This window comes from Uranotaenia lowii, chromosome 3, assembly GCF_029784155.1.
Source record: "Uranotaenia lowii strain MFRU-FL chromosome 3, ASM2978415v1, whole genome shotgun sequence".
Taxonomy (NCBI): domain Eukaryota; kingdom Metazoa; phylum Arthropoda; class Insecta; order Diptera; family Culicidae; genus Uranotaenia; species Uranotaenia lowii.
The window spans coordinates 94017115-94030930 of record NC_073693.1 but is presented as its reverse complement, the minus strand read 5'-3'; the positions used below and the strand labels follow the sequence as shown (position 1 = coordinate 94030930).

Sequence of the window (13816 nt, the reverse complement as noted above, 5' to 3'; positions counted from 1 at the left end):
TGTTGAAAGTGAAAGAACAACTGTTTTCCTTTGTACTTGTATATTTAAAGTGCTATTTTTATAGTCATTTAGTGATAAATTCTCTATACTTAAAAAATAAGAACATTTTCCAATAGTAAGACCGTATTGGACAAATGGATAGGAACCCTATCGACTGATTAACTTTGAAGAAAAAATTAAAATGGAAATAATGGGAGGGCCTACAGGAATGTGTGAAGGTAAAATTTCATTTTTTTTGTAGCTCAAACTATTTAGCAAATAATTTAATTTTTGCCCCTAAATGTATGCACCATAGATTATAGTTCTTTTTTCGATTATAATTTTTTTTAAAGAAAACGTTAAAAAGCGAGGTAAAATTTATAAACAAGCATTTGTAAATATTATGAAAGTGTTTTTTATCCTTTATGATCAGGAAAACTCGTTAAACCGTCGAAAATAGAGACTGATCAATATTACCCCAGAGCATCAGACTCAAAACATAGACGAAATCGATTTTTAAATCAAATTTAAAGTAGTTTAATAAATTTCTGCAGTCATGTTTTACGTTCATAGGAGTCCAATACTGGTTTTAAAAATTTGAAACATGCCACATTCGCCTTAACAGAAAAAATAATAATAAAATATTGAAAAAAGTGATCAATATTACCACGGATTACGGTAACGAAAAAACTGTTTTTGTGAGACCACCTTAACCTTATGAAAACAAATTGCCATAAAACTTTGATTTCAAAAAATAAACAAAATTCCATGAATTATTAGGTTCTACAATATTGTAGAACAATGTAGGACTCTATCTTATCACACTAAGAAAATTATTTTCATAACTCAGAAACTTTGTTATTTGCAAGCATGTTTTAGAAAGCTATGAAATCTGTATTAACCCTCCAAAGCTGTTCGGGTCAATATGACCCGAAGCGCTCATCAAACAACTTTATCATCATTCAATACCAAAGAACTGAGTAAATTTACAGATCAAGTATTTTCTATGAAAATAATGATTAAATTATCGTCAAAAAAAAAATTAATTTTTGAAAATCGGTTCATTGGGTAGTGAAATACAGCTAAGCAAAGCCAGCATTGGATGTCGTTTTTTTTAAATTAAGATTTTTTTCTACCGGAAGATCTGAGATAGCGGTCAAAACTTTCATTGGATCCCAACATGTCTATATCTTGTCGGATAGATGGATTCTTGACAATTTCAAACATCAATGAAACACCTGAATACAGAAAAGCTGTCAGAAGTTATGAGTATTTTAAAAATAACATTGATTTTTCGGACTTTTTACTTTCTGAACCAGTTTCTGATAACCTTGTTATACATATCGACTTTATTTTGGAATGTTTAGTAACTACAATAAATTACCTACACAATGAATATAACATCATCAAAATAGGTTAACATTTACAGCCAGGAGAACGAAATCAAACTCCAAAATTTCTTCGTAACGGATATTTTGCGAACAACTTTGGAAGGTTAAAAGAAAATTTCGAATACCAATGCAATGGTTACTAAGACAACAAATTACCCAAACTACTAATCGGCATGGAGAATGGAGACTGGGCAATATCTATAGCGATTTTAACTCCGTCTTACCTAACTTTCCCTTTATTCAAAAATATCTAAAAATTTCACAGCCAAAATCACAATATGAATGATAAACGAAAATAAAAAAAAAGTATTATTTATTAAATTAACCGAAACTAAATTTAATTCGAATATTTCGCTTTAAAAGGTTTGATTAAAGATCAATATGTGTCGAAAAAAACTAGGCAGTTCAATGGGTACCTTATTAATAAAGTTCTAATAGAACTCATTAAATTAAATCTGATAATGAAAACATATCACGGTTTCTTTGATGGAATCATTTTATTAATCGATAATTAGCATCGCTAATGTTTGCACCATTCGAAAGCAGGGATTTTCCCCTTCCATTTGAGCCCAAACTTGAAATAATCCATCCGGGGGCTCTAGAACAATTTATTTTTTTAAAGGCTTTTAACCTTTTAAATGGTTTTTTCAAAGACAAAATCATACTAATCACTGTGAAAATGCTCGTCTTACCTTAAAAGCGTTAATCCAACGACATGTGTCAACAACACGATTTAATAGCAAACAACCTGGATACAACTTTGTAGAAGACATTAAAGTGGTACCTACAAATTAAAAGAAAAGAGTTGGAATGACACAAACAGACTGATTATTATTTCATTTGAAAAATCTAATAAAACTTCTCATCACTGATTGTACCACTAAGGCCAGAAATAGTATTCTACCAACTTAGTTATTGATTGTAGAGTTTTAAATGTTCAGGATGGTTGATTTACATTAAAAAAATCAATATTTTACACAATCTTGATCAGGATAATCTGAAGTAAACAGCATTAATGAGTTTTTATTATTCCGGAAAAAATATGATTATTGTTTGTCACTACGATTTTCCCAAAAATCGGGGGAATAATTAGAGTTTAAGATATTTTAAACTAAAATTTGAAAAATTATTAGAAAATTCAAACAGTTGAAAAAGCAAACAGTTTGGCGAAGATGGGAATTATGTATCCTGCTGTTTGCTATTTTTTTCAAATTTTCGATCTAATTTATCTTGATTTTTCGATTTTGTGCACTATAGATTGTATAGATTGTATACAAGTTTGTTGCAGGCAAGCTTTCGTCCATTTTTTCCAATTTATTTGAAATGTGAATTTACTTTTACTATCCCTCTCTCCCTTGTGATGTTTCAAATCCAAGTGGCAAAAGAAGGATTTCAAATTTGTTCCGGCCTAATAAAAAAAGACCTGCTTTACTTCAAAATTTCGTTACTCATTTATTACTTTGAGCAATGTTACATTTTTAATACGTGCATAATCTGGACAATCAATGAAAAAAAATTTAAGCATTTCAAGTAAACGAAGCAAAAAACTCGCAAAAAAATTTGGATTACTTGAGACAACTTTAAGTGATTGATAGAATACTTTCCAATAAAAGTATTAAATCAAATCAACCACTCAAAACTGTTGAGAACAAATTTTATGTTGAGATTTTGTAATCTTCTTTTTGATCGAAAAAAAATTAAAAACATTAGGTTCAGCTCGTGTGCTTTTGACAAAAATGAATAATCTTGATGTTTTGCTTTGAAACTCAAATTCGACCACATTTTTACATACACGAATGTCTCCGAAAACGCTAACTTATGCCAGCAAACATAAACAAAAAGGTTGGAATTCATTTTTGATTATATATATGGCACTTAATTATCCTTGTGGTACTCATTTCTAAGGTTTAACAGTGGAAAGTATGAAAAACTTCAGAAATCATCAATAAGGATGAATAATTTTCTTGTCAACAAAGATATTTAATTTTGATATCCAGGTAGATTATATAAAATTTGGGCTAGAATGTAAGAAGAATGTCTAATTTGTTTCCTAGTCCGAAATATTTGTTCATGAAGTCTTTGCACTAACTTATAAATATAAATAATATAAATATACTAAATATAAATAACTAAATTATCAAAAAAAGTGAGAGACATTTTTTTCACAATAAAACCCCATAAATACTTTTTTCTTCGGGTTATCCTGAACAAGATAATGTAAAAGATTGATTATTGATGTCAATAAAAAATTAAAAGCAGGGTTGATGCAATATTTGTATTCCACAACACTCATTCAATATTTATTTTAATATACTGTAATAAAGTTATCACTGAATGATAACAAATTGATGAAGACATAGTTTTTAACATCGTGAAAGAGTTTTTTTGAAGTTGTTGATTCTCATAAAAAATTTAAAAATTTGAGCAATAGATGTACAAATTTTTACATTTTTCGATGACGTAAAAAACTTAACCTAGTATGACGGATTGGTTTAATGATATTATCTACAAACTTTATATTGCTTTCATTATGCTATAATACAACTGTTGGTGTATGAATATTTTCAATCACCAATTTTTTTTAAATAAATATTTTTATAATTCAGTTAGCTGTCTGGGGCAAAATGCAACAAAATGCAACAAAATTCAAATGCAGAACTAAATCACTCATTTTACTGGTTGTGCTAAACGTAAAAACTTTTGCTACACAAATAACACACGACGTATTACAGGACACGACACTTAACGTTTTTACTAACGGAAACTAAATATCATAAGACGCGTTTCTGTATGCTGGGATATGATTCTTTTGCATTATGCGTTTGTTAACATTACAATTTCTTCCATCCTAAGATTTATTTTCATGAATTCAGCTTATAGAATATATTGTAGTATTTTTTTACCCCTAAATGTATGCTGCAGATTAACACTTTTTTCTTAAAAAAATTTTTTGGACAGAAAAAGTGTAAACTTTAATTCGAACAAAACCAAAAATTACTGCAATTGGTGCTTTATGCGTTATAGCATCACAAATGTATCAAAAACTATAAATTTTCAAACGTTTTCATTTGATTTTTCATTAGTTACAGAGTTTGTTGCAACTTACCCCTTTTTCTTAGTAGAGTAAAAATCGCAGGATTTTGTAAATTTGAAAATAACTGGTAAAACCAATATTTTTTCTGACTACGTCAGTTTGGTGTCCCATCAACCTTAAAACTTTTGATATACAAGAGGTATGATTATCTGTATGCATTAAGATTTTAGAATTCATTGAAGTTGAAAAGTGTTGCTTGTTGCCCCAGTTGACGGTACTATTTCTTGCCTTGGTACAATCAGTGTTGAGAAGTTTTATTACCTTTTTCAAATGAAATAATAATCACTATTTTTGTGACATTCCAACCGTTTTCTCTCAATTTGTATCACTGTGATGTCTCCTACAAAGATGTAGACAAGGAAATTTTCTAATAGATGATGTTTTTGAAATATGAAGTTGGATTAACGCTTAAGATAAGACGAGCTTTTTCACAGTGATAAGTACGATGTTGTCATTGAAAAAAACATTAAGAAGGTTAAAAAATCTTCGAAAAAATAAATTGTTCTAGAGCCCCCGATGGATTATTTCAAGTTTGGGATCAAATGAAAGAGGAAAGCCTCAGCTTTCGAATGGTGCAAAAAATAGACATGCTAATTTTCTAAAAACAATGTTTAGTCCCAGAGACACCGTGATATACCCGACCGAGGGATTGCAGTGGAGAGAGAATTCTTTGCATTTGGAATGGTAATGATCAAAATCCACAACTGCTTAACAAATTACAACAATTTGCAACAATTAGCACATTTTCACTCTCTCTGAGCACCGGTTTCTCTCATTTTAACTTAAATCTTCTAATTCTCTCTAACAAATTGCAACAAATTACTACAAATTCAATCATTGGCTGCAAAATTTGTTTGATCATTGACGATGATTCTCCGTTTATCTCAGTCCCCTGGATATACCTGTCAAACAAGGTACAGTTACCCTACTCCCACATTGTTCTTTTCATACGAATGAAATCAGCTTTATTTTATTACATAACCCCCAATAAATAGGAAATGATTAAATTTAACAAACGTCATGTCCATGCTAGTACATGACAAGCCTTCATCATGCATACTTAGGCATACCTCTTTCACTAGCAGCACTGGAAGTTCCATTTGTCAGTCCGTTCGTCAATTTCCCTCCACGAGCTATCACAGATCCACCGTTCTTGGCCGCCGTCTCGACGCTGGGCCCTTCAACACCATTCGTTCGATTTTCTGTCACCACCACCGGCCTCTGAGGCGCCCGTTCCTGCCCTTCCGGTTCCTTATCATGATTTGGCCGTGTCAAAAGGTGTTCCTCGCCCACTTCCTCTTCCTCGTCGTTGATGGCTGTCGAAGCGGAAATAACCGTTTCCATGCCTTCGTACCGATCGCTGAACTCTGGCACCGTTAGGAAGTTACATTTGGCATATTGAGATTTTTGTCTGGCATTGTTGGTGGGAAAATCGCCAGTTCCATTGGAAGCATCACTGAGTAGCCGAAATGCGGTTCCTGTCAGTTCCACGATTTCACTACCGGATGAATGCGATCTTCGGGAGGTTGAGCTTCCCTGCACCTTGATGGAGATGCCCACTTCTTGGTTCTGTAGATGGGGAGAAATGAGGGTTTTGCTCCCTTTCGATTGGTTCACTTTTCCCACCGATTTGGACCGCATCCGGACCGATAACGGTTTGGCGGAAACATTGTTAATGCTGTTATTGTTGCTGGCCAAGGGGGTGTTATTCGTAATGGAACGCAATACCACCGTTTGTTTTTTGACTGCTGAAACATTATTGTTGGTGTCGGTGTTTCTGGGATATCCGGCAGAAGTTTCTCGTGTAACGGAGTTATTGTTCAGATCCTCCTTCTGATTGATGCTGGGAAGCATTTTGAAGGACCTCGACTCCATTCTGGGGATTCCACTTTTTGAAAGCTTCCTCTGGACTTTGGTTATTTTCTCCACACCCGGTGCACTAGCTACAGGTTTCATTGTCATTTCCATCGGATCGTGCCGCTCAAATCCGGTCGATGGTCTTAAGTGTAAAACAATCTTATTAGATGGGTCTTTCGGTTTTCCCACAGTTGGAGTTGGCTTCACGGGAGCCGACGTTGAAGATTGCGATTCTCCTCCATTCGTCGTCTGGCCAACCAAAGTCCCATTGACGTACTGCATAGTGCCATGAGTCAAGCGAAGCTTCTGTTGGCCGGCGCCTGTCGAAACGAACGACGGAATGTTTCCTTCCGGAAGGAAAAAGCGAACCTTCCGGTTGTTGTTGTTGTTTTTCAGCGGAGAAGAATCCATCGTAGCTTTTAACCTGAAAGGGAGAGAAGAAAATATACATTATCCATTAGATGTTTTTTTTTTAATATGAAAGCTAAGGGCTTAATATATCATAAAAACATGCCAAATCACATGCCAAATTTGGTTCCATTTGCTCGATTAGCCTTTCATTTATGCTGAAAATTTTAAGGGAGTCCTCCCCTCTCCCCTTTATTTACCCCTTCGAAGGAGTGAAGACTCTTCACATATGCATTTCTCGTACCAGAATATTCTCCCATGTCGAATTTCATTCTTTTTGCTTGATCAGTTATCAAGTTATGAAGACTTGTTACTTTTAGTTGAGAGATTTTTTCTCCCCTTCCAGTGAAAGAGAATAGCTTTCCGACCTCACCGAGCTTTCAATTTTCGATTAAATAGGGAACAGACAAGCAGACAGACAGAAATACATTTTTATTTATAAACAGGGTGGCAAAGTGAAAGTGATACACTTTGTTTATTGCATACAACTCAAACCATTTGTTATTTCTCTAAATAATTGTTCAAATTTTTCACCTTGCTGTTTAATGACGGCTCATATATAGATCTCGGTTTCTGCTGAAGACACACGTAGGTCACAACTTTTTTCGGACTTAAAGTTGTTTACTCTAGAGGCAATACTGAACAAGCAAAATGGCCGAGTTTATGGAGTATGTTTTCGTGATAAACCAGCCGTTAAAAAGCCGTCAAGCGATGTCAAAATCAGACATGCGTAAGCTCGCTTCAGAAAAAATCGTACTGCTGAATTCTTCCAAGTTTAACGCTTTATGTGCAGATTGATTTTATATTCGTTCCAATCATTACGTCAATGCGCACAAAACGCAGAGAACAGCTCTGCAGTGATGATTTCGTAGCATCGCAAAAATGAAATCACATTGTGTTGTCTGTGGTGATATAGTGTTAGGATAAATGAAATTATAGTTAATTTATATTTATTTATATTATTACTATTATTATTATATACTTAATTTGTATCAAATTATAGTATGTGGAAACTACCATAAATTTGCATTTGAAATTCAATTTGTCATGACCCACATTTGGAATAAAAATATTTGTTTTCGACAATATTAGAATCAATCCCTTCAAGCGTGTATTGCTAGCGGCACAAAATGTCGAGCATGCACCCTATATGCTGTCAGTACACTGTACTAGGGGTGTACAATTGGTGACAGTGATTCCCAATGGTATTGGTAAGAAGTACGATAATGCTAGAAGACATGTGTTGGTGATTACGAAAGGCGGGCCCGTATTGCAAAAGTGAAACTGCAATCATTCTGTAAACTATTCTCGGCGAATCAAGTCGCGGCTCTGGTCTTTCATGACCTTGTGTAGTGAAACGACTGTGAATGGCAAGGCCATTCACCACACTTTTAACAAACAGGATAGCTAGTAAGTACTCAATCAGTTGCGTTGCTCCAAATTATCTACATTAGGGATTCCAATGAAATTGTTGGGCAGATTTCCTCCATCGTCTGTTAAGCTGGAATAATTGCATCTGCGATGTCAGCTGCCTCCGCTCACTCTCTATCGTCCTCCGGAGTGATGACTAGCACTTCGTGTCCTCTTTTGCCTACAATTCGCTATCGACGAATCTTTCTATCCGAGGCTGGGGCCTTGTAGATTTTGCTATGCTCCTATTGGAGAACATTTGAAGCAAAATATAAATTGCATTTCATGCATGTACGCTCCTTGATACGCTTGAAAACAGTCGGGCAGTAGGAGTCAAAAGCTACATGTTCAGACTGGATTGAATTAGGCATAATTTTGCTCAATTTTGATTTTTTTTTTCTTCGATATTTAATTAAAGCTACGTAGCTTTACTTGAACCCCTCCCCCCCCCCCCCCTCGTCACACATCGTCACACAAAGTCAAACTCCCCCCCTCCCCCTCAAATGCTACGTCATTTATTCATGTTCCCTTAGTCAATTCGTAAATATGCCTCCAAAACATTGAGAATATGCTAATTCAACATTTACGATTTGAGTGAACTGATTTACGAAAAATGGGCGGTCCTTCAATTATCACTCTTTCCGGTCTCCTCTCATAAAAAGAGAATCTCACGCATAGAGCTATAACGTGAATTATATCAGTTGATGAGTTGGCATCGTGGTAAGATATCGGACAGCCAACTCGGAGGACTGGAATTCAAATCTCGGTCGGGGAAATTTTTTTTTTGTTTATTTTGCTTTTTGTGGGAAAATCGAATCGTTGGTATCTTGTCATTGTAGATATATCGCCTCCAATTTTGTAGGTATATGCTATTTTGGTAAGTTTAATACAATTTTTTCATCTGGTATATTTGTTTGAATAATTCTGTTGTTCCTGTGTTATACCTTCATAAATGTTTGCTGGGCAGTATATACATTTTATGTTTTTAAACTGTTAGATTTTTTACTTTTTTGATAGGTGATTTTTAATCGTGAACAATCAAGCTGGATATACTAGATATCGCACCAGCACTAAATTTTACTTCGGGAGTCTGGACTTTCGATTTCCGACTTACTTCTGATAAAGAAAAATGATTTATTATGTTTCTAAAAATTAGATTTGATTGCACAATAAACCGTCTATACTTGGCGATTCAATGGATTTTCACCCAAAATAAATGTGGCTTTGTGTTGACAGATTCGTCTCATCGAAGCAATCGATGAGATGAATACCAACACACGCATGGTGGTGTTATTAGAAATAAACAGTTAGGAAATGTAACCATTGAGATAGTTTTAGTATAAATAGGACAGAATGTTTGAAATGAAGTATTCCAGTTTTGATCGTCAAACAGTGCGTTTCTCTCCTTTCCACTCCGAAAGTGCTCCCTGTCTAACAGGTTATGGGCCCAGCACTAGTGGAAAGGAGGAGAAGCGGAATCAACAGTGGACAGTCATCCAGCCAGGAAGCCGTTGGAAGGACAACGAGCTGAATCCAAGAAAAAGTCAACGAGCCGTAAACAGTGGAAGGTTGTAGGACCAGGAGCCATCTGGAAGGTCGTCGAACCGGGAAGCCAGGTGGAGGTCGAGAAGCCAGGAAAACGGTGGTCGTCGGACAAGTGCCAAGGAAGGTCGTTGGGCCGAATCCATTGCGAGCTGATCGGAATTCAGAGGAAGGTCGGCGAGCCAGAGGAAGGTCGCCGTGCCAATAAGAGAGCGTCGAGCCGGAACCAAATAAGGTCGTCGGGCCGGCGAGCCGGGATCATGGAACGTCGTCAAGTCCGGAACCAGGTGGTGGTCGTCGAACCAGGAGTCACTGGTGAACTTGCGAGCGGGGTACCACGGAAGGTCGCCAAGTCGGTGCCATCGAAGGTCGCCGGACCGGAAAGCCAAGTGGAGGTCGTCGGACTGGAACCACTGGGAGGCGCAGGCTTCAGAAAAGGCGTCGAGGCGAAGGAGAGAGCAGCAAGGAAGTTGAGACCAGAAGTCAGATGGAAGGTTGTCGGACCAGGAGCCTGATAGGTCATCGGACCGGGAAGCCAGCTGGAGGTTGGTAAGCCTTCCAGATTTTTTCTGGATCTTCCAGACTTTTTGGACTTTTGCCAGACATTTTTTTAGGTTTACAGACTTCCAGACTTTTGTCATTTCTTCCAGATATTTACAGACATTTCCGAACTTTTGAGTTTCACCATGAATTTTCTGACAAAACAGTAAAAATTCAAAATTTTCATTGCAAAAAGGCAGGAAAAGATTCGTATTAGTAATTGAAGAGTAAGGAATGCCACGAAGATGGTAGTAAAATAGGAAGTAAATCATAAAACGGAGTACTGCCGACATCACCACATTAGTCTCAGGCATTGGTAGTTTATAGAATGTATGATTATGATGAGGTGATAAGTGTTATTCCCTAGACTGCAATATTGCGATCTGATGACCAAAAAAAAAGGTTTGGTCCTTCGAACCGGATGACCGTCCGGAAAAGTGGTTCCGGAACATAATTGAACATAAAGTAAGGTCAACAAAGCCGATTGGCGGAGCAAAGTGTGAAACAAACGAAATCGCCTACGCAGTGCTGAACTGAAGTGATTGTTGTTAAGGACGAAACAAGTGCATCCTCTTTTGAAAAGCCAAGGCTTGGCTTGGATGCAATTGAGTGCATCGGACTACAGTGTCAGCCATTGCGAAAAATCAGGCCAATAAGTGTTACCCGAATACCTGAAGCAAACTGTTAAAGTGAAGCAGCTACCTGAAGTGGAACAACGTATTAGCAGATTTACAACCAGCAACCGACGCAACGTCTGGAGGAGCAGTTTTTTGGCATCTTAACAGCAGGAAGTATTAAAGAAGGCTTGGTGCATGAGGCCATAAAGTGCAAATAAAAATAAAGAATTGATTGTGAATTGATCTTTGATTGCATGAAGTGTGCCCTGTCCGTAACTTAAGATTGGTCTTGGTATTCGATTGGCATATTTTAATTTGCTTTACACATTGGTTGTGCCCATTCGCTGCTGTCAATATCGGGTTGCTAGTCTCGTAATTCGCGTCGCGATCGGTTGGAACGTAGAGTTGATCAAATTTAAGTGCAAATATTCAAGTCAGAAGCACATAAGGTGCATGTCAGAGCAAATTAAGGTGCAAGTCAGTAGCACACAAGGTGCAAGTCAAATATTTTGGTCAGAACTATTCAGTACTGGACGGATTGGGTCCAAGCTGTTTGAATTTGTCAGAAAATATAAGTTTGCTGAAGAAGTTAAGTTTGAGTTGGAAATCTTGTCAGAATTAAGTCTGAATCAGTTTGTGTCGGAATTCTTAAGTGAATATTGTTGGAAATCGTTTCTAAAACTTGTCAAAATTTATACCGTATTTGTTTATGCCGAGTGTTGCACTGGTGCACCACTAGGTGCAGTCGAACTGTTTGTTTATTCGGACGGTGTTGCACTGGTTTTGACCTGGTGGAGTTCTGCTTACGGACGGTGGCCCACCGATAATTTTGCCAGTGTTGCGAGAAAGCTTGTGAGTGAGTGAGGTAGCAATACACTGGCGACGATTTGTGTTTGTTTTTGTCGGGTACGGTGGAACACTGATCGAGGGAATAAACAAATACGGTATAAGTTTGAATCAGAAACTAAGCTTGTGTCAGAATTCTTAAGTGAATATTATCAAAAATCTGGTCTACAACTTGTCACAACTGAGTCTAAATCAATCACCCGCCGTGTTAAGATTGCACTTATAAAACCCCCCGAAATAAATCGAAAATAAAAGTTGTGTTTTAAGTGGAGCAAACTGAATCATCGCGAGTTAACTAAATCGTGTCCGAAATTGTGTTCCGGTCCCAAAACTTCGCCATCCAGACTTTTCCACACTTTTCCACACATTTCCAGATATTTTTTCAAAATCTTCCAGATATTTCTGATAAATAGTTGACATCACTGATCACATAACGAAACAACAGATCGAAGCTTACCTAACACAAAATACGAATGAACGTTCGTTCCCGACAAACCGATCGAACAGGGTTGCCAACATTTTTATTCAACAATCAGAGAAAGGTGAAATAAAAATCAGGCTACGTTGAAGTAAAGGAAATTTCGTCAGAAGTTAAAAATATGTATGTACCTGCAAGCTTTGTATGGAAATTTCATATTCTTAAATATTTACACCTCCCATAACTATTTTTGGTTGTTTTTGCTGCCAAAAATAAAAATAAAATTTTTGGAAGCGATCCATCCAGTCCTGAATTAGCGCAACGGGTTTTAACCCTCATCCGCATTAGGGTGTCATTTTGACACCATTGCAAGTTTGAAGGCTTGTAACTTTTTTCAGAAGCTTCAAAATACAAAAAAATTTCTTCGGGGACCCTAAATGAATTTAAAAGTTCTTCAATATTGCATCTTTACTTTTTTTTTTTTTTTTTTTATGGACGAACCCTGGAAGGGCTGGTAAACGGTGGATAATGTGCAACACGAGACCCCATAGTGGTCATATCACCTCTTATTCACAACTCCTATCTCTACCTCCCCGTGGTGCCGGCTGGGGTGCGAGTAACCTAAGCGGAGATCGGGTATCCAACCCCGGTGGATGCTTTGGTCGCATGCAGACTGAGAAGGTGGCCGCACGCGTCTGTTCCCCATGTCAGGGGCGGCGTGCAACAACAACCGAGCGTCTGTTCTCCAGGTCAGGGGCGGCTCAAACAGCGTCTGTCTTGCAGCAAGCGGCTGAATTTATGAAATGCGGCTCCCGCCAGCTAAGTCCAAGATGGCAGCCCCATCGCGGGATAGGGACTTTAGGCTAACAACCTACTGCTCCTGATATCTTGTATTGTTACAGAAACTGAGAGAAGAAATAACCGATTTGGAACTTTGGCAACGACTTTTAGCATGAAAACACGGACTAGAATTGGAACTTGGAATGTTTTGACCCTTGCCCAGCCAGGAAAGCTGGCTCAACTTGCTAGAGAAGCTAGCCGCCTCAAGCTAGAGATATTGGGACTGAGCGAAGTCCGTTGGCCTAACACTGGAGAACACAAGACACAGTCCGGGCAAGTACTGCTTTACTCTGGCATACGAGGAGAACATGCTACTCGGGAACGAGGAGTTGGTTTCCTGTTAAGCCCGCAGGCCCATGCGGCCCTCATAAGATGGGAACCGATAAACGAAAGAATAATCGTAGCCAGATTCAGAACACGGGTTAGAAACCTTACAATGGTCCAGTGTTATGCGCCAACTGACGTTGCCGATTTGCAGGAGAAAGAGCAGTTTTACAGTCAATTGAACAGCGTGGTTGAGAGAATTCCGAAGGGTGACATTCAAATCCACTTGGGCGACTTCAACGCAAAGATTGGCTCCGATAATCAGGACCTTGAGCGCATCATGGGGCGCCATGGCCTAGGACAGATGAGCGAAAACGGAGAGCTGTTTGTAGAATTTTGTGGCAACAACAACATGGTGATCGGTGGATCGCTCTTCCCCCATCGACCAGCACATAAGGTCACTTGGGTATCCCGAGATGGCCGAACAGAAAATCAAATTGACCACATCTGCATCAGCCGAAAATGGAGAAGGAGCCTTCTTGATGTCCGCAACAAGCGAAGCGCAGACATTGCATCTGACCATCACCTCGTCCTTGGCGAGATACGACTG

General features: G+C 37.7%; 1 protein-coding gene across 3 annotated transcripts in view; it reads right to left on the bottom strand.

The window, feature by feature from the left end:
• The window catches only part of LOC129757967 (uncharacterized), a 152165-nt gene that overhangs the window by 108910 nt on the left and 29439 nt on the right, over positions 1–13816 (bottom strand). For all 3 annotated transcript variants that reach the window (XM_055755384.1, XM_055755382.1, XM_055755383.1), the window contains exon 2: positions 5535–6745. In XM_055755384.1, coding sequence (XP_055611359.1) covers positions 5535–6732 — 1198 coding nt within the window. In that variant the 5' untranslated portion in view covers positions 6733–6745. The remainder of the gene's footprint in view (positions 1–5534; positions 6746–13816) is intronic.